The sequence below is a fragment of the Nymphaea colorata genome, chromosome 4 (genome assembly GCF_008831285.2).
Source record: "Nymphaea colorata isolate Beijing-Zhang1983 chromosome 4, ASM883128v2, whole genome shotgun sequence".
Lineage (NCBI taxonomy): Eukaryota > Viridiplantae > Streptophyta > Magnoliopsida > Nymphaeales > Nymphaeaceae > Nymphaea > Nymphaea colorata.
The window spans coordinates 24,106,601-24,128,926 of NC_045141.1; the positions used below are offsets into that span (position 1 = coordinate 24,106,601).

Consider the following 22,326-nt stretch of genomic DNA (forward strand, 5'->3'; position numbering starts at 1 on the left):
TTTCACAAAACCAAAGTTTTATCAAACTGGGATTTCTTGAAGCTAATTTTGAAGGCACCCAAACGCTTCAAAACCTTGTTTTGAGGTGTCAATAAAATGCCTCCTTAATTTTTTTAACACATTGGTAATAAAAGGTCAATCAAGAAATTTATTGTTTTATTCACCCTAACAATATCAACTATCAAGTGAATTTTTTTCATTGTAGTTTGAATCAATGGATGAACGGTGACTCTAGTTATCCAAAGTCGCTCAGCCATCTAACTAAAATGACTACCTAAAAAAAAAGAGGTAATACTAAATAAAAATGATCATTACTTTTTTTTTATTATTTTCTTAACAGTTCATCATGTTGGAAATAACAGTTCCAATTAAATGGCTAAATGACTCTGAAAAATAGAGTTGTCATTCAATTTTCTCATATATATATATATATATAATGATTTTTATGTAGTGGGAAATGATGAAACATACTTTGATCATTTAAATTACTAAATTATTGGGCCCACTTTAGTTAAAATGTCATTTTGTAGCGTAACCATTTTTTCGTTTTCGGAACTGGTTAGAAAAAGTTGCTTCAAATTTCCCAATGAAATGAATATTTTCGAGAGATTTTTTATTTTCGAGATATTTTTACTTAGGACATCACTTTTTTTCCGGCTGCTGTTGCAGATTTGTGAACACAGATTAAAGCTTATTTTTATCATTTCCCTTTAATTTTAGTTAAGATATGAAGAAATGACGGTAATCGTCTTTCTCTTCCACAAAATGTAAGTAACACTTTTAAGTTTAAAGTACAACGTCAGAAATTATGAGCTATATATGCTTTAACTTTCATCACCACTAAAACGAAGCTCCTATGTACAAAATTGAAAAGTATAAGTCTGTATATGAAATTATAGCGAAAAGGTAGCCCCTTAACCAAAATATCTCAAAAATAAAAAATTGAGGAACCTTGCTCTCCAAACGATTTAATATTCCCATCACGTCCCACGAACTTCTTGTGCTCGCATCTTACCCTTACTTAAATTCACGTACGAATGACAAATTAAATGTTTGCAGTCTTCTGCCTACTTGCACCAATAAAACTGCAACTGTCAAGTAGCCGCATTCCTGGAACATATTCCCCATGTAAACAATTTATATCGGATATATGAACTAAGTGTGTGTGTGTGTGTTCTGATTATATATATATGTATATATATATATATATATATATATATATATATATATATAGAAATTTAATGGCTGACTGCATGAACACCGATTAACTATAATTTCATGACGTCTAAAATTCTGCACTTTAAAGTTTTTGCATGGAGCACCAGTGTTGGCAGAATTGATTCAGGAGCCGATCGAATAGGTGAAGCTGCCGATGTTAATAATCAATAATCTCATCACCTAAATTTGGGGAAGATATTTAATTTTGATGGATTGCTAATCAGGAAGACCAAGCGTTTCATATTTTTGATGCATTGTGAGTCGGTCTTTATAAAATCTTAATTCCAATATGTTTGGCTTCGTTGAATATTATTAAGAGTGGAAGTTTCGGTAATATGAAATGGACAAGCATGAAATTATCGAGGACACCAAACAAATATTGAAGACGTAGTGTGTAGAGATTGACCAAGAGTTATAGATACATACATTTCAAGAGGCTGTTTGGTTCAGCTGTTTTGGTTTTTTAATGAAAGAACATGTTCTTCCTGACAGTTGAAATAAATTATGACGAGAATAGAGTAGCTGGTTCGACTGACGGAGTGGTGAAAGGCCAGTCATTAGTTTGATTCCCGTTGGCACTATTATTTTGGGCTATAAGCTATGGGTGCGCAATGCTTAGTTGATGGGTGTTTCGCTCTCTACCCCTAAAGCAGTCCTGAACCCGGCCCAAGGGCAGGGGAAAAGGGAAGGGGATTTTGGGCTCTTAGGCATATGGCTCCCCACGGGGCTTTACTAAAACTTTACTTGAAGATGAAGAGTTGTGCAATAAATTTATTAGGAAAAAAAAAATTGTGCCTCCCACACTTTCATTTTCTCTACCTTTGTCTTCGCAATTTCCCAAACGCGAGCAAGAGACAAAATCATGAAGAGATTGACAAAAAAAAATGTGGATTGTGAAAAATCCTGTTTGAAAGTATTTTTTTCTTTTTCAATAATAGTGAAAAGAACCCTTGATTTTCAATTTTTGTTCATGAAAATGTGTGTTTCTGTATTACTTTGCAAACTTAAACAGCTATTGGTATTCAAATTTTGGGATGTTCTTAATTCGTAAGTATATAAATGTTTCTGTAAACTTCTCGCATATTAAAAAAAAATTAAGTTTCTTGCGAATGTTGATTGGCTCCTCCAACCAACGGCCATGTTTCCTACTTAAGTACGCGATTCTCGTGGAAGAACTCCTTTTTATATTAAAAATATTATTAATAATAGAAAACAAATAATTATAGAAATTAAAAGCCCATGCTGCAAGAGGCAGCTTTGGATTTGTATTTCAAACAAAATATTATCAAAGTAAGAAAGGACTATTGAATCCAGATCCAGTCGCAACTCATCATAGTCTGAGACACTTAATCACAGAATGGGTTAAATCCCAGAATACTAAACCCAATTCAAATCTGAATAACGGATCTGAGTTTACCAAGTCTGAATTTAGCCAAAAACCAAATCATCGACATGCGCCACTAATATCACAAAAAATTCATAGACTTGTGTTTCTGCTGTTTGTGTTAACCTGAAAGTTTACGTGGCCTTTCACCAAATAAAAGAAAAAACTGTAACAATCAACCAAACACATCATGCCCAGCAGCAGAGTTATCTTGGGGCTGGTGCGGGCAACTGCCTACCCAACATGTGCAAACCCTTCTAACAGTTTTTATTATGTTGATGTTGGATTCGGGCCTATTCATATGCCGTGCCCATGCATCCAACTCATTGCAATAATAAGATGAACCAGTACTCCTTAGCTAAAAAATTTTTTGCCGCTAATTTTGCTTCTGCCACTTATGATTATGCTAAACTTCTTTAGTTTGAAGTTTGATTACTACGAACTTTTAAGGCTCATAAATTCAGTCACATCTAAAAAAGAATACAAAAAACTTGGTTAATTCTCCCCTTTCCCCTTCTTCCTGATCACTTCCTATAAAGAACTTTAGAAGCGTAAGAATCAAAAGATTCCACCTTGTTCCTTGTGTTTTAAGAATCAAAAGATTCTTGTTCCCTGTGTTCTATTTTGTTTATATATTTTCTGCACCCAAATTTCACGGAGAAAAAAAAGAGAAAGCAAATTAAAAGGATCCTTTTCATTTTTTTTTCTCCGCGAAATTTGGGTAGCCAATGCAAACTGAGCCATTGAAAGGCGTGCGGGATGCCTGCAACATCTCCAGCATATTCTATACAATACTGATCAGATCAGTTGAACCATTTTTGTCAGCAGCAAACCCTAGCAGGTACACCTTCTTAACTGACTTGTAATCCGACGGCCGACCATAACTCCGGCCACCACAACAACCCATTCTCGTTTGCTTCACTAGTGCGTAAAAAGATTTATTTGTAATCTCAGCGTGAAAATGCCCACTTACATTTCTTCCACTTCTCAATCTAAATATTTCAAAGACACACTGTGAGGGTCTCATGAATGTGAGGTAGATTCACAAAACATAACATTGCAGCTGATCTCCAAAACTGAACGGTGGAGATCTTGGAGAGTTTTCGGATGCAAACCTGCTGAGAGATCGGTCTCCCAACCCTTAATCTGTAAGGGTTCCTGGTTTTGATACGGCGTGAAATTTCACCCGTTTTTCGTTTTTTGATCGGGTGAAATTTCACCTGCTCAAAAGTCCGATCTCACGTAGGTCGAACTTTTGATCGGGTGAAAATTTCACCTGATCGACGGCTCTCGATTTTTTTCCTCTCACGCCCATTTTCCCCTTTCGCGTCTCCTCCTCCCTCGCAGTCGAGAACATCTTCACCAGCGTCCTGTTTATCGGCAGCATCCTTTCTTTCTCACCAGCAGGGAAGAGGGACGCAGAGACAGGGCAGCATCCGCCACCGCCACAGTCTATGGATGCAAGTAGACAGCTCGATTCAGATGTGGTGTAATAGCTTCGTTTCAGCTGATTTTATGGATATTATGAAGAACATAAATGGTTTATCAGATCCCGTTAGCAAAAACCTTATACCATTGTAAAACTTTTACTGGATCTAATAACTTAGAAGTCGGATTTGGATCAGCTATCCAATTACATACAAAAACCATTGACAACCCACGTATCAGATGATTTTGTTCAAGTACTCAATACTATTTCGCCTCCCGTTTTTGTTGTTGAAATCCATGTGGGAATCGAGTGGGTGGGAATTATAAACAACTCCTCGATTTGGCAAATCCCAAGACCATGGATTTGACATCTCATGGCCAATTCAACCAACTCTCAAACACGACCTAAGACATCCGAATTGGACCTCTTCAATGCACTAAACTGGACAACGACTCATTTTGAGTTGTTGGTGTTCAACTTTTTGGGTCAGTTTACTAGGGTTTCAAGTGGATCGGATCTGAATCAACTAAATATATAAGACCCGAATCCGATATGCCAAAATTGAAAATGACAAAGTATGTTTCATGCCTGTTTTTAAACCCTAGTTAGCACATGCCCTGATCATCAAGGTGACTTAACTAGTGCCTTGCATAATTGCGACCATAGATAACTAGGCATCTAAATCTTGAATGTATCATTTACTAGAATCCGAAGTAGAAGAAGGTGAGGATCTTCTTTTCACTTATGACCTCGAGAAATTCAATAATAATATTTCATCATGCCGTCACTACGACCGGAAATTAAGCAGGCCCTAAGATGGAAACTGTGAAGCATATCCCAGTTGGGAAGACCTTGGATCAAATCCCACCATTGTCATTCTGCACCCTCATGTTGAGCTTTCCAATGGTGTTGTCTGGTCAAGGGCCATTCAAGGTTTGCCTTTCAGGGAACAGGCCCATAAAGTGGTCTGATACTTAAAAGTGTTGTCTATAATAACAAATTAATGTTTATGGATATTCCCATCGTGTCATATTTTAAAAATGAAGAAGACTTTCCACAGATTTCATAACTTCTTACCATATGTCAAACACAATTAAAGGTTTGAACAATAATGGAAGCACCCAAAGAAACCAGAACGGAAAGGGAAATCTAGAAGGAAGGTTCTGCATCCTGTGGACCGGTTTGTACACCTTGCAAGGGGAGTGGTGCCAATTGAAAATGAATATCTGATTGTCATGTTGTTGAAATGATGAACGCAGGCATGCCATTAAAAAACGAATAAATTTCTTGAGGTATGAAGGGCACAAGCTATACCAAGAATTAATTGAGAAAAGGATGGCAATAATGCAGAAACTAATGTTTGTTTCCTGTATGGCTCTGCATAAAATTTGCTCCACTAGAAAAAATGAATCTTTTCTGCAAATTGATCCCTGTTCCATACTGCCAGAATCTTCGCAGATGATCTCTTTTTTCCGATTAATGCTTACCTTTTTGTTAACTCTTGCAAAGCGGACGCTATTTTTCACTGCCATCTACATAAAATGACAGAAACCTTTTAACAGACAAACAATTGGATGTTTCTGCCTTATGCAAAGAGCATTTCCTGCAAACAATGTTCAATAGTTCAATGGTTGTAACGGTATACATCAACCATAAACTAGACAGAGGCCCTTGTGTTGAAATTTTTTTTTTTTTAAAAAAAGAAACATCAAGATCAAATACTGCTCGAGTGGGTATGGTCAGTGTGGTGGAGGCGATTACTGGGGGAGCTCTTAAGATGGGAAGTGAAGAGTTGACTTCCTCAATATTGTAATGCAATCCTGACGATTCCCAAGGGGTTTTAAAAAAGGGGAACATGGCTGGTGGGCGGCCCTCATTTTTATAGAGATCAATATGCATATTTTTCTCTCTCTAAGCAAGTGGAAATGACAAGAGCAACCTACAAGTTTTGAAAATTTGGCATCAACCAACGACTTCACGTTTTCATTTTTCCTTTTTTTTTTAAAAAAAATACGGAATACATCGATGAAGCTGACTTCTCCTTATGATCTTAAGCGTGGTGAGAGGTGAATAGACTTCACGATTTGATCAATTCGAAACCACTTCTTGGTTTCGGCTTTGTTGCAGTTGCAGCAGTGGATGGTGGAAGAGGTCATCTAAGCATACGCATGAGACAGTGATGGATGAGGGGCCTTAAGTCTACCATGCTTAGAAAGATAGAAAAACTGCGCTGCTATTATTGCTTGATGATTTACTGCACAGTGAATACAAATTTTTATCTGTTAATTTCACCAACTCACCCACTTGGCCACAAAGTTTCCGTCATCCTGTCCTCACACGCTTCTTTGGTCTCCCTGTCCCCAGTTCTCTTTGTTTGAACGGAACCACCGATGTGTTACGCACTCTGCTTGGTGAACACGAACGTGTGATTATTTTAGAAGCGAAGAAAATCAGAAAGATCGATGACAGTAAATTTTTCAAATTAAACAGAGGACATTTTTACAGTGCTGTTTTAAGAAATTGATAGTATGAGATCATGCTGAGGTTGTCTATATAGAATATTTTAATCAATGAGCTTCGAGAGAGAGGGTAAAGAATTGCATTTTCTTTTACTAATTGAACGCATGCGATTGAGTGGAAAAGAGCAAGAAGAGATGCATGAACAGTAACTACAGTGAATGGCCATAGCTGGTAATTGAGGAAGAAATTAGGTGGGTTCTTCCAATTTTTAACATTTGAACAGTATTAGTTGTGCTGCCTCTTATGCAAACATAAGAGTTGACATGACCAGAAAGAATGCAGCCTCTCCATTGTTCCTGCGAGATGGTGAGTGCATGTGTGGCCTGAGCGAACAGGCTCTCCTTCCCAAAGACTAGATTTGAATCTTGATGTTTGGTATCTTCCATTACCGAGGGCCGGATCACGATCTTATCTTGGCTGCGTGAGTCAGATTTCATGGTTAGAATACTCTTACTGCAATATAAAATCATAAGAATGGCTCTCGTTCAATAAAAAATAAGCAATAATTCGAGGAGGCGTTGGACGATATATATTAAAGAATCTCTCTCTCTCTCTCTCTGAGAAATGGCTCTTTGCGTGACGTTCGCGGCTTCTTTACCACCAATACCACGTCCATTTAGATCAGGTAACTCTCCGTATCAGAAGTAAACGCCATAACGCCTCCTTCTTCAACCACATTCATTGCCCACCAAAACTAGCAGATCCCACCAACAGTACCCCAAGACTTATATTAGCTTTTGAATTTGTGGATGTTGAAGTGTTGGAAGAAGAGGAAACTCTGCCATTCCTTTCTTCTGCCATGATTTCAAGCGTCCCTACAAGCTTTCCCATGTATGGAGTGGTGGTGGGGGAGGATGAGATGTGCTCTTCTACAGGAGAACACCCCCTGGATGACATGTCTCTCCTCTCTTCTCCTCCTCCCTCCCATCCCCTCCCTCCTGCTCCTCCCCACCCCCAGCCTCACTCCTCCTTCCTCTACAACTTCTCCATCCTCAAGGATAAAATCAACCAACTCCAATCCTTCATCAACCTCATCCTCTCACAGAGCACCCAAAGCCTACATCTTGGAGCAGCTTCTGTTGCAGTATCAGGCATGGCTGCCCTCATTCAGGAAGTGATCACGGTCGCCTCCTCCCTGATGTTCTTGTGCCAACAGATGGCCTTGAGTTCCACCACTCCAAATGGCTTCCTCAATCAGCAGCAGCAGCAGCAGCAGCAGAAGCACCAAGATCGGCATCAGAACGTTAGGGTTTCTGATGAAATTCAAGGTCGCTCTATTCGTCCTGCTGAAAACGGGTATGCCCACAAAAGCAATCCTTTTGACAGTGCTAGTAATAGTAATAACAATAAGAATAACGGCAACGATAGTAACAATAATCCAAACACTGCCATAGATCATCGTAGTAGTGATAAGGAGTTCAAGTTTGAAGACGATGGTGGGATTGTAGATAGCAGTTACAGTAAAGAAGAGAATGGCGATTCATCTTGTTATGATATTGTGGAGATGGATGCTGCTGAGTTATTAGCAGAATATACACACTACTGCCATATTTGTGGCAAGGGATTCAAGAGAGATGCAAATTTAAGGATGCATATGAGGGCACACGGTGATGAGTACAAGACTAATGCCGCTTTGTCTAAACCTTCAGTCAACGGCAGCCCTTCTTCCTCCGGTTTTAACAGGGACTATGCCTCATCGATGAACGTGACGCCTCGGAAATACTCATGTCCTCATGAAGGGTGCCGCTGGAACAAGAAGCACGCTAAATTTACGCCGTTGAAGTCAATGATCTGCGTCAAGAATCACTACAAGAGAAGCCATTGCCCGAAGATGTATGTGTGCAATAGATGTAACCGGAAGAAGTTTTCCGTGCTTTCGGATTTGAGGACTCATGAGAAGCACTGTGGTGATCTGAAATGGCAGTGCTCCTGTGGAACTACTTTCTCCAGGAAAGATAAGTTGCTGGGGCATGTTGCACTGTTTGTTGGTCACACTCCTATTATGAACTGTGGTAGCAAGATTGAAAGGAATCAGCAGCAGGTCCTCAAGTTTCAACTGGATGAGAGATGAACGTTGCTTTATGATCATCATCATTATAACGTAGAAGCAATCCCTTTGAGTTCAACTGCATCCCTGTTCTCGCTAACTTGTAATAAGACGCTAGCTTGAATTACTTCCGTGTAACTCAACAATCTATACTAATCTGAAGTTAAAGAGTAGATTTCCTGAACTCATGAATTGCAGTGTGACGGTAGGAAATTCCTTTAAGATGCTCTCTCTCTCTCTCTCTGTCTCTCTCACTCCCCCTCCTGATCCTATGAAGAAACCTGGGTTGAACTTTAATGTACAAAGGCAGAAGTTATCAACTGCCTTAAATATGTCCGTTGCCTGATCTGGTCTGCATCGACCCTTCTTCTGCCTTGTGAACTGTGGGCTTTGTGTTGTACATGAAACTATTGTTCCTGTAGGATGATCAGTCTACAACTTTTGTTATGAACACTGCATTTTTAGCCTGCAGTAAACACTTTCAAGATCGTCATCTGCTTCAAAAATTATCGAATTTGAGCAATATTACCGAGAACAAAATGGTTTACATACTTAAGCTCTTCAAGTTCATTTATTTTTCTAACGTATAGTGTAGATACACATGCACTGTTTTGATGATTTTAGGCAAGCCCATGTTTTCTTCGCTCTGAACAATGAAAAGAATTGATAGGAAACACTTTCTCGAGATTTATGATATTGGCTTAAAGTACAAGGAAAAGCTTTAATACAAGTAGATTATCTTACATGGGGCTTGGCTCCTGTACCTGTTTCGTGATGGTTCCTGGTTATTAGTTTCGTCACGAAACCCTTTATTATGCGTCAAACTTAGCATATCCGAATCCACAGCTTCTTTCCTGCTTTCTAAAATTTCAACTTTAATTCACACACTTCTTTTAGTTTAAGGCCTTGAGTTTCTTCCCTCAAATTCATAAACTTATTATTGTTCAATTCAATCTCGACTTGTCTTCTATATGTTTTCCTGCACGCACCCTTTGCAGGTGGTGTGAACACATGTGTAACAGCTTTGACACACAATCAAGTCTTAAAGGTGCAATGTTTCTTGGTGACTATAACTTGCTAGAGATGTTAGTGGATCAATTTTCCGATTGAATATCCGACCAAATCACTTCAAAAATGTGAATTCAAAAGAAAAAAAAAAAACTAACATCCAATAAAGAAATCAAATCTGATAATTCAGGTTTTGGAAATAACGTCCGATTGGATTTGCTTTGAAATAAATATCTGATTGGATCGCATTCAAACATACATTCACATTCAATTTTAAGTAGGTATTTTACATCTAATATCCACACCTTTTAAAACTTATAATGTGGTATGAATTCGGTTGTTTGAAAAGTTGGATTAGGATCCAAATGTGAACATAAATGCCAAATTGATATTGGATTCTGATTGTAAATGTAAAAATCAGAACAGGATAAAAGTATAAACTTTTATTCTTTTATATTTGAATCTGAATATATGAACATTCGATAAATTGGATATGTAATAAGGGTCTGATCGATCGACATTCCATACCTGAGATTTTTCGCTGACTTCTCATTGTGATTAAATAAGAATCCCGCCCGGTTAAGATCTTCTAGGTGAAGAGTAGTGTATTTGATTATTGGAGAGAGTATAGATGTTTTATATACTTGCTCCCATGGAACGGGAAAACCGAGTCCTTTCAAAACAACGGAAAAATTTCAGTTCTTGAATCGTCATTCAGAACTCACACTTCCTGACATAAAAACGCAATAACATTTAGATGGTCGAATATCGGATCCATTTAGAGCCGTTTCAGACATTATAAATGAACCGGTTTAGCTGAACCAATCTGTCCCCGATACACAGGTTGCAGAAAGGTGGGCGCCGGTTGGCTTTGGGCAGACCAGATTTAACTCGAAGTTCTTTGCTCGTTCTCTTCGTCCTGACAGAGCGCTGGTGTCGTTGGTTCAGGTCGAGGTACGATTCTCTCTACATTTTTCGGTCGAACTCTTGTTTGGTTACGTTTTTCCCCTCGTGTAGTTTTCTCGTCGGATGTTTTTCCTTGTTTTCTTTGGCTTCCTCGGTTTCCCCTCGTAAGTTTTCGGCTGAGAATCGTGAAATTCCAAGAGGGAAGAGAAACCCGTTTTTCAATTTCTCGTTCTTTATCCGATCATCTGCGATTTTCTGGTTTTATGCATGACTTCGGGACATTTCTTTTTGTTCTTTCACCCTTAAAGAGGATTTCGTAGTTTGTGGTCACTAGTTTCGTGAAAGGGAGAGTGCGGGAGATTCTATAAGTATTGGTTACCTGTCAGTTTTGGAGTCCTGTTAATCGACCATGTTCTACTCTGTTCATAGAGTCGTCCACTCGAGATCTCCGTGGTTCCTGCTTTCCTTAGTCATGAAATTGCCGTGCTGAGTCTGCGCAAGGATTTATGTGTGGGTCATTACTTTTTTTGTGAAGTACTTTGGCTGCTGCGAGTTTTTTTGTGGTGTGGAATTTTGCAGCGAAGAAATTTTTCTAGCAAGCGCGGGTTTCGTTTTTCCCTTTGTTTCTTCTGAATTGATGAAACAAAAACTTACTGTTTCGATGGACTGCCGCAAACTTGTTAGACTTTTTGTAAAAGATATGAAAGCATTTTTTTTTTATTTATTCATTACTGTGAATGAGTGTCAAATGTAATTTTATAGTGTCTGCTTGGTGCTTCTTTTTCTCTGAGATGACAATAGTATCACATCCACATGTACGGTAGCTTCTTATTCTAGAATCTAGACTACATCTTATGCTTGATGTATACTTATTTGTGATTATCTTTCTCTTGATTCTTGCTTTTTGTCCTGTTATCTGATTAATTAGAGGATGACAATTTGGATGGCCTGTCTTTGCTGGTCTTAAACAGTTTTTTTTTTTTTTCGGCATCTTTATATTGGTTAATCATTCATGAGAATTATGCATCCTACGCATCACCTTATGGCAGAATGGGAAATTTCCTTGAACAAAATATAGGAAGATAGGATCATTAGGAAGACTGTGGTGGAGAAAGGGTGTCTGTGGCTTGGAAATCGGTGGGAGATGGTTTCGACTGGCTTTCTAATGCCGCAGGCCCGCAGTTAAGTGTTTTCCTTTGTGATAACTGGGGTTGCACTTAAGCCTATCCTACATGAGCCTGAGGACGGATGTCTGATTTCTTTGTGAGCTAGACCGATGCTTCATCAAAGCAATTGGAGCCTAATTAGCTTAAGCATGAGATAAGCTGGCCTGCTTGCGCTGCCTAATTTTTTATGATACAACATGTGACATTCACGAGAGATCCTAGAGCTGCCACCTCTATCTTAAGAGGCCAAAAATCCAACCAGTTGGCAGTAGGACGCCTTTTTGTGCTGTTTTTCTGCATATGCAGAAAAATATGGATAATGTAATAAACGTATTGAGCTTAATTGAGTTCTTTTGAGCTCTACTTCTTAAGATATGCCAGGCCTGCACTGTACATTTCTGGATAAGCCTATCACAAGCTGAAATCAGCCGAGGCTTCCTTTCGCCTTCCATTGTGCACTCATGGATTTAATCACTCTTGTCCAGTGCTTCTATGTGTCTGAGTCCAATGTCTAACCATCTTATCCTGAATTCATTCTAACCTTTCGTATGGCCAAAATTAAGTTTCTGCAGTGGAATTATAGTGTTCCAGCACCTTTTGAAATTTGCAGTTACCCACACGTGCATGTAGGTCTACAGGTGCTATGGTACCTTTTCATTTCCGTTGTCAAACTGCCTAACACATACAATCAATGCATGCAAACTGCTATACATGTTGACTTCTAGCATATTTCATAATCTGAGAAACTATTCATTTGGATGGAGGGGAAATTGAGGAGTGGGGAAAGTTGGTCGGCAAGTAGAAGGAATTGTGAATATGGACTTTACAAGTATGTGGAATCATGGTTGAACCTATCAAAGTTTCTGACACTGAGGTGTGGAAAACTTGTGTCACCATTTTTCCGAATGATAACTTGTACTGACCTGCTTAGAAAAGAACGCTTAGAGAACAAGGAAGACCATGCATATTTTCTCTTGTTCGAGTGACGGTTTGCTGGTATGGCTTGAGAGCAGTCCACACTAAGAGTGGCAGTCATGTGAACAATATGGTAGTTCGTCCATCCCATTTGAAGTGGCGTACCCAGTGTCGTCGCTAGCACGATCTTTTGTATACCAAATCTTTCCAAGTTTCCAATAATTAATTAGCTAAGATCCATTTTGATCATCCTTGTGGTTGGGATAAAGATCTTTCTGCAACTCATAATCTAGTGTTTGATCTCTTCAAATCATTCATTTAATTATTTTGGTACTTTTTTAATTTCTAATTTGATGGCGATAAGTTGTTTATTCACAATTAAATTGTTGACATGGAAAAGCAATTGAGCAATGCGGTGAGTTGAAATTTTGCTGGTATTCGATTGCAGTATGCCAACAATCTTTTGTCCTCTGTTACAAATGTTGGATGTAACTTCTCCCATATGCAATTCATGAATTCCTGATGGGCTTTTGGTATCAAATGGGCAGATCGTCGGTCGTGATGTCTTCTCCACGTTCCCGTAATGCTATTGTAGCAGCAGGTTTAGTAGCTTTTGCTGCAGCTGGATTGGCTTTTCCATTTCTAATGGGGTGGGATAGAGAGCAGCATTTTTTATCGGTTGTTGTGTTGTCTTCATTTGTGTGTCAGTTTGAACTTAAACTGTCAGTTTTTCTTGTTTGATGAAGAACACTGAGGAAGAAACCTCTGATCGACTCCTCAAAACCACTGCCACCGCAGGCGACTTTTCGAGGACCATATGTGAACACTGGTTCGCGTGATATTGGACTGGACCCCAAGCGATCATGACAGTGCAGAAGGACGCAGTCTTCAATTGCCAACTTTGATGAGCAGTGTAATCACTGAACGGTGGATCTTATCTACAAAAAGGAGGGTCATTCGAATGCCCAGGAGATCAATGATCTTCCCGCAACTACACTAAATCTGTTCGTAAGGCAAACTTCATAACAGATAAAACAATGTTTATTACGAGATTGTTTGGCAGTAGAGCTACTTTGTTAGGGTTTCATAAATCTGTTTGAAAGATTGCGTTTCATAAATCTGTTTGAAAGATTGCGGTAGATTTATAAAACAAGAAAACTATTGTTCGATGACTTTTACGAGACACTCACAAAATGTTTCTGTTATCAAACAACCCTGTGGCTTTATATGATCTTTGTTATATACCCATTCATCGACAAAAAAAAATCACAGTATTGATGGCCCCTAGCCTCAGTTGTGATAATGCCTAAGTGTTAGCAATTGCATTCTAACCATTGTTTATTGCGTCTGCTTCATTCACGCCTTCGCTTGCGGACACCCTTGAAGAGTCTTCCTGAAAAAAAAACCATGCAAAAAAAAGTCGTGTTCCATATCAAAATCATGCGTCTTCCATTTCACATAGGAAACACATCAGCATAGTTTTAGGTTTTTTTGCAACTGTTCTTCATGAAGGAGCTGTCTAACAGGGCGGATATAAAAAATTTTGATCCCTGTTAAAATTTTGAAACTATTGTTCTGCAAGAAAAATTCTTACTTTTACCATTACTCTCACTCAGAACATCATAAGGGGTTAGAACTATCCAATTCCTCACCAAAACATGAATCCAGATCTTGTCTTCGTTTTGGTGATGATTTTCTGTCTGATGAACAATTAGATCCTGAACTCAGTTGGATCTGAACTTAAAACTGGTTACATGCAAAATTCAGACCCGCTGCTAGTTGGTTCCGTGTTTAATTTTAAGATATCTCATCCCGACCTGGATTCGAGGCCGAACCGGTTTATGCAAATCCAATTGAGTCACCCTTTAACATCTGACTCCTGAGAGCAACATGCATCATTGGCTCGGATGTGACGATTCAGCTTGATCAACATTTTTAAATAAAATAAAACATTTTAAAATTAAAATTTTAACTTATAAAAAGTCGATTAACAATGGCTTTATTTTATACAAAGATGCAGACTGATACTTTCGTCCTCTGCTAAACAAGGATTTTTAGGAGGATCACTGAGAGAGGCGTTTGACTAATACGGGTTTTAGGTCTGATGTCATCTAGGATGTTAAATCTTCGAAGTTCGTCTTCTTCATTTTTAATGGAGATTTAAATTCTACTGCATCTTAAATTCATGGCTCTCAGCTCTCGAATTCACAGTGTGTTAAAATCATAGGCTTAATGAGCCTTACACTAAGTCAAAACCCTTAAAACTAAGATCCAAAGTAATCCAACGCCTTGTTGAGGTAAACCTCATTTAGCAGTTCTCACTAGTCGGCACAATTCCCCAACCCAAGAATAATCAGTAATTACTACTGAAAATAGATTTATTTTAAGAATTATCAGTAACACGTTTCTGGGTGAACGAAAATTTCAGCTTTCATCCACAGCAGATTCGTTGTAAAGCATATAATCGGACAGAGATAAGCGATACACACACACACGCAGAGAGAGAGAGAGAGAGAGAGAGAGAGAGAGAGAAGAAAACCAAGAAACGGGAAAAAGGAAGGTAGAAGAAGGCGTCGGAGAGGGTCGTCCGGTGGTGCTAGTAGCTAGCTCTGCGGGAATGGAGACCCCAGAGTCATACGAGTCGTCTCTTGAAACACCTGACAAGGGATCGCCAGTCCCACAGGACAAGGTCAACCAAGGTTGAAGCTCTCTCTCTCTCTCTCTTCTCTGTTTTCTTGGAAAATGAGTATTTTGGCCTCGACTGTGCGTCTTGTTACAATGGTGATAGTACTCCTAAACCCTGAATTGGGTGTTGGCTCGTCTGATTGTTGGAGCTGGACTTTGGCCATTCGGATTGGTACCAGTGGTTCTTGAGTGGGCTTTGTGTGGTCGTGCCTGGATATTTGGTTCTTGAAACAATGTGTATAGATAATGAGTTCTTTACGATATTGAATTAGCAATGATTTTCGTCAAATCTTATTCGCGGGGTTCTTGAAGTATCTGTCTGATTCTCTGTTTGAATCTCATAGAACGAGAAGAAGCTTGGGGAAATCGGCTTGCGAGATCGATTCCGGAAGTTGAATTTTCTGTGGTCTGGAATCATCACGGACTTGCTAGAAAAAACTTGAAGGAATGTTTTCCATAAAGCTGGAGAATTGAACAACTCATTCAAGATCTTTATTTACAACTGTGTTGGCTTGTTCAATATATCAAATAGACCAATATAAATTTAGTTCTCAGCAAAAGCATAAATCGACAATCACACGGCTTCGGAGTCCAATTCACAAATTCTATTCAGATATCGGTTGAAGACCTGCTCTATCTCATGCGTAAACCTTGTTTCTACAATGTCTTTGATATTTATTATTTACTGTACTCAGGGCAGGTATTACATTCTTGGGTGGAAAAGAAAATGGTAGTGTTTTTCCTTGCTTGAAAGGCAGGATCTTCTAGATTCTGTAAACTGCTGGCATCGCCGGATGGTCATATATTTGATACCCATGAGTTTTGTCAGCTTTTTTATTCATGTTCTTGAAGAATGGACATAGGGTTGCTGTTCCTTTGTAAGGTTGTCAGAGTCTTCTCTTCATATGGTATTCCTCACTAGTTATTTGTGGAAGCTTTTGGAAAGTGAATACTAGGTATATAGTTCTTGAGATTGTCTTCCTGCTCAAGTGAATCTTTTAGGCTATTTATATTATTGAATGCTGTTTTTCAAAGCACTCTTCTACTACTACGTGTTTATTCTTTTTTTTTTTGCTTTCTTAATGGTGCTGCTTTTTGTGCATCATCCTATCAGTATGTTCTTCACTTCATACTGACTTGTATTTCTGTTAGACGATAAGGAGAAGCCCACAAGCATCAGATTTCTCGTTTCAAATGCAGAAGCTGGATCTGTCATTGGCAAGGGTGGCCAAACAATCACCGAGTTCCAGTCAGAATCTGGAACTCGAATTCAGTTGTCTCGTAATCATGAATATTTTCCAGGAACAGCAGATAGAATTATCATGGTATCTGGAAGTGTTAGTGACATACTAACTGCAATGGAGCTTATTCTTTCAAAACTGCAGAATGAGGTATCATGGTCCATTATTATACAAGGATTAATTGGCATGGTTTCATAGGAGTCTTGAAGTTCCAATATCAAATTTATGCATTTTCTTGATAAATTTCTGTTACCAGCTACTCGAAGATGGTGATGGTGCGAATTCTACCTCAAAGCTGAGACTCGTAGTTCCAAATAGTGCATGTGGTGGCATAATTGGCAAAGGAGGCACTAAAATAAAGTATAACAGACTCTTTTGTTATCATTTGTCATAAGTGAAGATCCTTCTCTTGCCTCTTTATGAAACTGCAATTTGGCTATCACTTAAGAAAATGGCCCATAACCATTTGATGCCTTCTATAATTCTATTGCATGTGTTTAGAAGAATTGTATTCCCAACCATTTGCCCACTGTGGTACAACCACAAAGTATAGTAAACCTTAAGTATATTATTCCTGGTCGTTTTATTGCTTGATAGTGGTTAGAGAAAAAGTGGGGTTGGGTTGAGGTTTGATGGTCATTCAAGCAGCTCTAAATTATTTAAAAATAAAAGATGTGCAACTAAACTCCCATTCTATTAAGTTTCTAAAAAACCTATGCCATTACTTGTGTCATCAAAGCAACCCCTAGTAGCTTTTAGATTAAATATTGGCAGGATAAAAAAACTGCATTTGGTTTTGAAGAAGTTTTCCATGAAGAAAGAATATTTTAGCTTTTTGGAGCTTCTTTTAATCGTTCCCTTTTTGTTAATGAGCTTTAAGGATGCATGGTTCGAGTATCTTAGCTTGGAAAGATTTTTTGCTAAAACATCTACTGTAAATAATGAGATCTAATGACCTATTAACTGGGAGTAGGTTGTGAATGAAATAAATACACACACACTTGCAGATATGAGTAGATGATGACACCAGACTGATACTTATTTTTAAATTTAATGGACAGGTCATTCATAGAAGACTCCCAAGCTGGAATCAAGATTTCATCCCAGGATAATAACTTTGCTGGAACCAGTGATAGACTTGTTACTGTAACTGGATCCGTAGAGGAGAAATTGCAGGCTTTATACTTGATTGTAAACGAACTTGTAGAGGATCCTCATTACTTGCAATATGTTAATTCTCCTCTTTCATATACAGGTTTGAGCTCTTCTAATTTATAGCACTCTGACGTGTGATGTTTGAATTTCTCATGTAAAAGTTTGAATAAGGTCTAGAGCCTGCTGGACCCGGATCATTGTGGCAAACTTCTGGGGCTTCTCAGGACTCAACATGACAATCAGGAGGACTTTTTACTTGGCACAAATCTTTGCATCTGTGCATTTATGTCTGCCTCATGATAGCAGCAGTGAAGGTTTTATGGGGAATTGATTTTTTGAGACACTACAAATATATTGGTCGCGCTGACATGTGAAAGAAAAATCAATTAATTGCCATATTTTCCTTGGCAGCATTAATGTCAATATTTATTTTATATACCAACTGAATCTAACTAGTTGATCTACTGATCAGAATGTTGATCAATGTTGTGACTTTCTGTTTCCATCTCATGCCAGTGACCTTGAAAAATGACATTATCTCCAATATGCATCGGCCTGTATAGGTGATATTATATTTTTTTTCTTTAAAAATTAATAATAAATATTGTAAAACATTTAATAAAATAAAAGAAGCTATTTCTCCAGCCCTCATATCTGCTAGCAAATTATCAGTTTGCAAGTGATATGTGGTCAATTCTAACAATACTGGTGTCTCCTGTTATTCTATTTGATTGCATGTCAATTTACATCTTTAATGTCCTATACTGAATCTGCTTTCTCTAGCTGCTGATGACACAGAAGAGTTGCTTACTTGCTTAAATGATATTAGTGGCATCCAGTGGTCTCTCTTTGATTCTTTCCATGTACAAGAGATCAAATTGCTTGGTTCTTTCTTTGATGGCATGGTAGAATCCAGTCCTAAACACTACCGAGAACAGGATAGAAAACAACACTCCAGATCTTCCCTATGCCCGTAAGGAGTTTAGTTATCAAAATCCCGATTGGTCAGCTAACTGGTGCAACTAGTTGGTTATCAACCAATCTGTGTTTCAAAACAGCGACTAGTTGGTCAAACTAGTTAACTATTCAGCATAGTTGTTGGTCAGTCAACTAATTTTTTCTATAAATGAATATACATGTGTCAGTGTGTTCCTGCATTTATTTCCATATAAATGTATGTTTGTATTTGTTTATATCCAATTGACTTGGACCAAGTTGGACTGACTAGTCCCGGTTAGCCTTTTTAGGGTCTTGAATGACCTTTGTCAGACTTCTGATTTTACAACTTAGATACAGAGGCATGTCGATAGGAATGCACCTGATGCCCACAGCAAGTCCGACTACACCAAGGCCCCACTTCCCTGGGTCTCAATAATCTTGGTAGTTTGTGAAAGTATATGAAGAAATAACTTTTTTGGTCAGCCCCTGTACTAAGAAGGGAATTTCAGTATTTGATGACAAATTTGTAAAGCTGTTGATGTCAGTGTTATAGAACGTGTATTATGTCCTTTCTACTTTATAAATAAATATTTTATTAACCAAGTCAATTTTAATGCGTGCTGACTCCTTTTGTGGGTTCTTAGGTGCTAACTTCTCTGCACTTCATCGAATTCCAGTCAACTATGTGCTTCCTCCCATTGTTCCAGAAGCCTATAATGTCACCAACTGTGGATCTAACGGTGCAGCAGGGAAACCAGACACCAATAAGGTGAAAAATCCTGGACAATGGGTATATACGATAGATATATATATGTGTGTGTGTGTGTGTGTGTGTGTGTATTTTTAGAAAAATACGTAAGATTTATCCTTCCCCCTAGTATGTGGCCCTTGGAGATAGCACTTGGTGAATTTGAACCCTTGGCATGCTCTCACGTTCCAGTTATCTTGTGATAAGGCAGCATGTAATATGGTGCAAGTGATTCATGATACAACATGACTTGGTTTCAGTTGCCTTTGTGGTGGCTTGATGAACTTAAATCTCACGAGTCTGTTTGACATGTTTCTGCTACATGCTATGGTTGTAAAACATGCACCTAGTGGAACACTTTTATCTTCATTTACTTTCAATTTCTGGTGCAAGGAATGCAACTTAACTGGGTTTTAATAGGTGCAGTTGGCATACAGACGCTAACTATGTATTGTGAATCACAGAACAAGGTCACTGCTAAACCAGTTACAATTGGAATTGCTGATGAGCATATTGGCTTTATAGTTGGTCGTGGTGGAAGAAACATAACAGAGATCAGACAGGTTTGTCTTTTCGGGATATATATCTATTCTGTTTCTGATAATGGATCATTTTTAATTTTTATATTTGAGAACGATCCTTGTCAAACAGAGTAGTGGAGCAAGAATAAAGATTTCTGACCGCGGTGACTTTATATCCGGTACATTTGACAGGTAAAAGCCAATTTTCCCATTGTTTCACATGGACTTTTCTGAATAATGCTAATCAAGCATCTGCTCTTGGCAGAAAAGTAACCATCTCAGGTACTGTGGAAGCCATATGTACAGCCCAGGCAATGATTGACCAGAGGATTGCTTCCTATTCCGAATCATGATGAATGTCATGCACTGTAGTGCCTATCTCCACACTGAGCATTATCATCATCATCATCTCTCTCTCTCTCTCTCTGTGTGTGTGTGAGTGAGTGAGTTTGGGTGTTTTCATTTTCTGACACTTTCTTGTTTAAATACTCATTGAGGCTTAAAAGGTTTTAAAGATTTCTAACTGGCCCTTCGGCAACAGAGAAATCATGGCAAACGTTCTGCTTGTCATCTGAAGAATTACCCCTTTCGACTGCATCACCTCCTAGCCCTCTTGAAGTTTTCCAGGTGGCTTTTTGAGATATGTGTAAGCTCTGATGGACCAGAAGTCTTGTAACAGATTTATTAGCTAATGTTGGGTTGGTGCAGGCTTTTCTGCGGACTGTATATACGCGTGAAAGTTCATGCAATTGATTCGCATCCAATTTCTCCTAAAATGAACCTAATCATATGTATGATGGAAGAATCCTTTTATGATTTCAGATGCAGCCGATGAAGTGGTGCCCCCCCTCTCTCCATCTCCAAAACAGGCACGTGAGCACACACACATGCACATATACAAGTACAAGCACATGAACCCGAAAGAATCTAGTGTTGATTCTGCACTCAGGATCACATGAGTTTTTTCCATCAGTGACCACCTATTCAAGTGTTCGCTAACTGTTTACACTCTTGACCATGAAAATAAAATTTCTTAAACTTCAGCAGTCACTTGTACCAAACGCAATATTATATGTTTTATTAGTGGTAGGGCATAACATTGGTAACTCTCCTGCATGGAATGCATGACCAACCAATTGTTTTGGAACCTAAGCTGTGAAAGAACCAGTTGATAGATGCACAGGCAAGGGAGTAAAATATCAATGTCTATGAGTAAGCACTTCTAAAATCTCAATGTTTTGGTGACAGATGCACGAGCCGGGGGAGTAAAGATTTACTACGAATCTATTGATAAGCACTTCTTAAATTCAAATGAGTTAGGTTGTTTTGTTATGGTTGCCCAGTGGTATCATCCATATGATTGAATCGATATGAAAAGTCCTTAGGGCCCTGTTTGTTTCACTCATTTTCTCATGAAACTTTAATTACTTTTGAAGAAAATTGTGATTGTTGCTTGATTTGGTGGCACATACATGGGAAAGCGCTTTTTTTAGCTCATTACTGAACATGTTTTATGTTCTTTGCCTACCCACTTTAACGGTAAGCATGTGTCCTACATATCTCATGTGATTTTGCTTTTCTGACACGATTTACATGTACTTTCTCAGCACTCGTCATCCCTCGTCACACTTCATCAAAAAATTTCTCTTTCCCTCCGATAAAACAAACGAAAGATGCTTAAATTTGGCAAAAGCCTACCACTGTGCATGTCATTTCAAAAATCAATGTTCGCAATTCTGCAATTCTGTGATTTACGAGAACACAGTTTTACATGAAAACGTAATTGAGATATTGGTATTGGCAAAACTATAGTCAAATTTGATTAAAAAAAGCCACTTAAAACGATATGATTCCGAAAATGCTTTCACATAAACATGTATAGAATCTTGATCCAACGTGAGTTCTGTCCACCTGGTTGGGGGGTTGGCCTTTAAGAGTTTGTCCGTTGAAAACGTTGCAGAATTCAGCCTAGCCAAACTTGTGTATCAAAAAAAGGAGGGTAAAGTGCCCGAGTAACTTGGTCAGATCTCAGATGCCCGCTATTATAGCATTTACACACACCCCGTGTTTGTTTTATGACCTTATGGAGCTTGTCAGCATGCGAAAATGCTTTACACGTACTGATGTACGGAAAATAATAATCTTGCTGCTAGTTGTGTACATCCAGAGACAGCGTATGATGGCGCATGTCTCCCAAATGGTCCAGAAGAAAAACTTTCCAACATCTCTTATCCTAAACAGAGCAGAAAATCTCTCTCTCTCTCTCTCTCTCTCTCTCTCTCTCTCTAGCTGCTTTATGTTGTTGTCCTCAAATTGTAAGATCATATGGTGCTTGGACCCAACTATGTTAGTGCCCTATAAGGCTACAACAGTGAAGTGCAACTGGTCTTGCAGTTGCAGGACTGTGAAAGTTGCATGTGTTGGTGGGACCTCCTACATTACAT

At 38.6% G+C, this 22,326-nt stretch overlaps 3 protein-coding genes across 4 annotated transcripts; all 3 read left to right on the forward strand.

The window, feature by feature from the left end:
- The first annotated feature begins 7,208 nt into the window (after positions 1-7,208).
- Positions 7,209-8,782, forward strand: LOC116253070 (protein SENSITIVE TO PROTON RHIZOTOXICITY 2-like). Its single transcript, XM_031627805.2, has one exon. It carries the CDS (start codon positions 7,351-7,353, stop codon positions 8,620-8,622), a length of 1,272 nt encoding a protein of 423 aa, XP_031483665.1. The 5' UTR covers positions 7,209-7,350; the 3' UTR covers positions 8,623-8,782.
- A 1,638-nt stretch (positions 8,783-10,420) lies between these two features.
- LOC116252761 (uncharacterized) lies at positions 10,421-13,769 on the forward strand. 2 transcript variants are annotated; one of them, XM_031627265.2, is made up of 3 exons: positions 10,421-10,560; positions 13,142-13,243; positions 13,340-13,769. In XM_031627265.2, exons 2-3 carry the CDS (start codon positions 13,155-13,157, stop codon positions 13,458-13,460), a joined length of 210 nt encoding a protein of 69 aa, XP_031483125.1. In that variant the 5' UTR covers positions 10,421-10,560; positions 13,142-13,154; the 3' UTR covers positions 13,461-13,769. The 2 variants fall into 2 exon arrangements, with proteins under 2 accessions (XP_031483125.1, XP_031483124.1); XM_031627264.2 differs by having other exon boundaries at positions 10,436-10,560; positions 13,042-13,243.
- Positions 13,770-15,061: 1,292 nt separating this feature from the next.
- LOC116252760 (protein BTR1-like) lies at positions 15,062-20,714 on the forward strand. The gene is made up of 8 exons (XM_031627263.2): positions 15,062-15,292; positions 16,431-16,669; positions 16,776-16,879; positions 17,581-17,774; positions 19,258-19,382; positions 19,826-19,924; positions 20,013-20,074; positions 20,148-20,714. Exons 1-8 carry the CDS (start codon positions 15,211-15,213, stop codon positions 20,233-20,235), a joined length of 993 nt encoding a protein of 330 aa, XP_031483123.1. The 5' UTR covers positions 15,062-15,210; the 3' UTR covers positions 20,236-20,714.
- Positions 20,715-22,326: the final 1,612 nt, after the last annotated feature.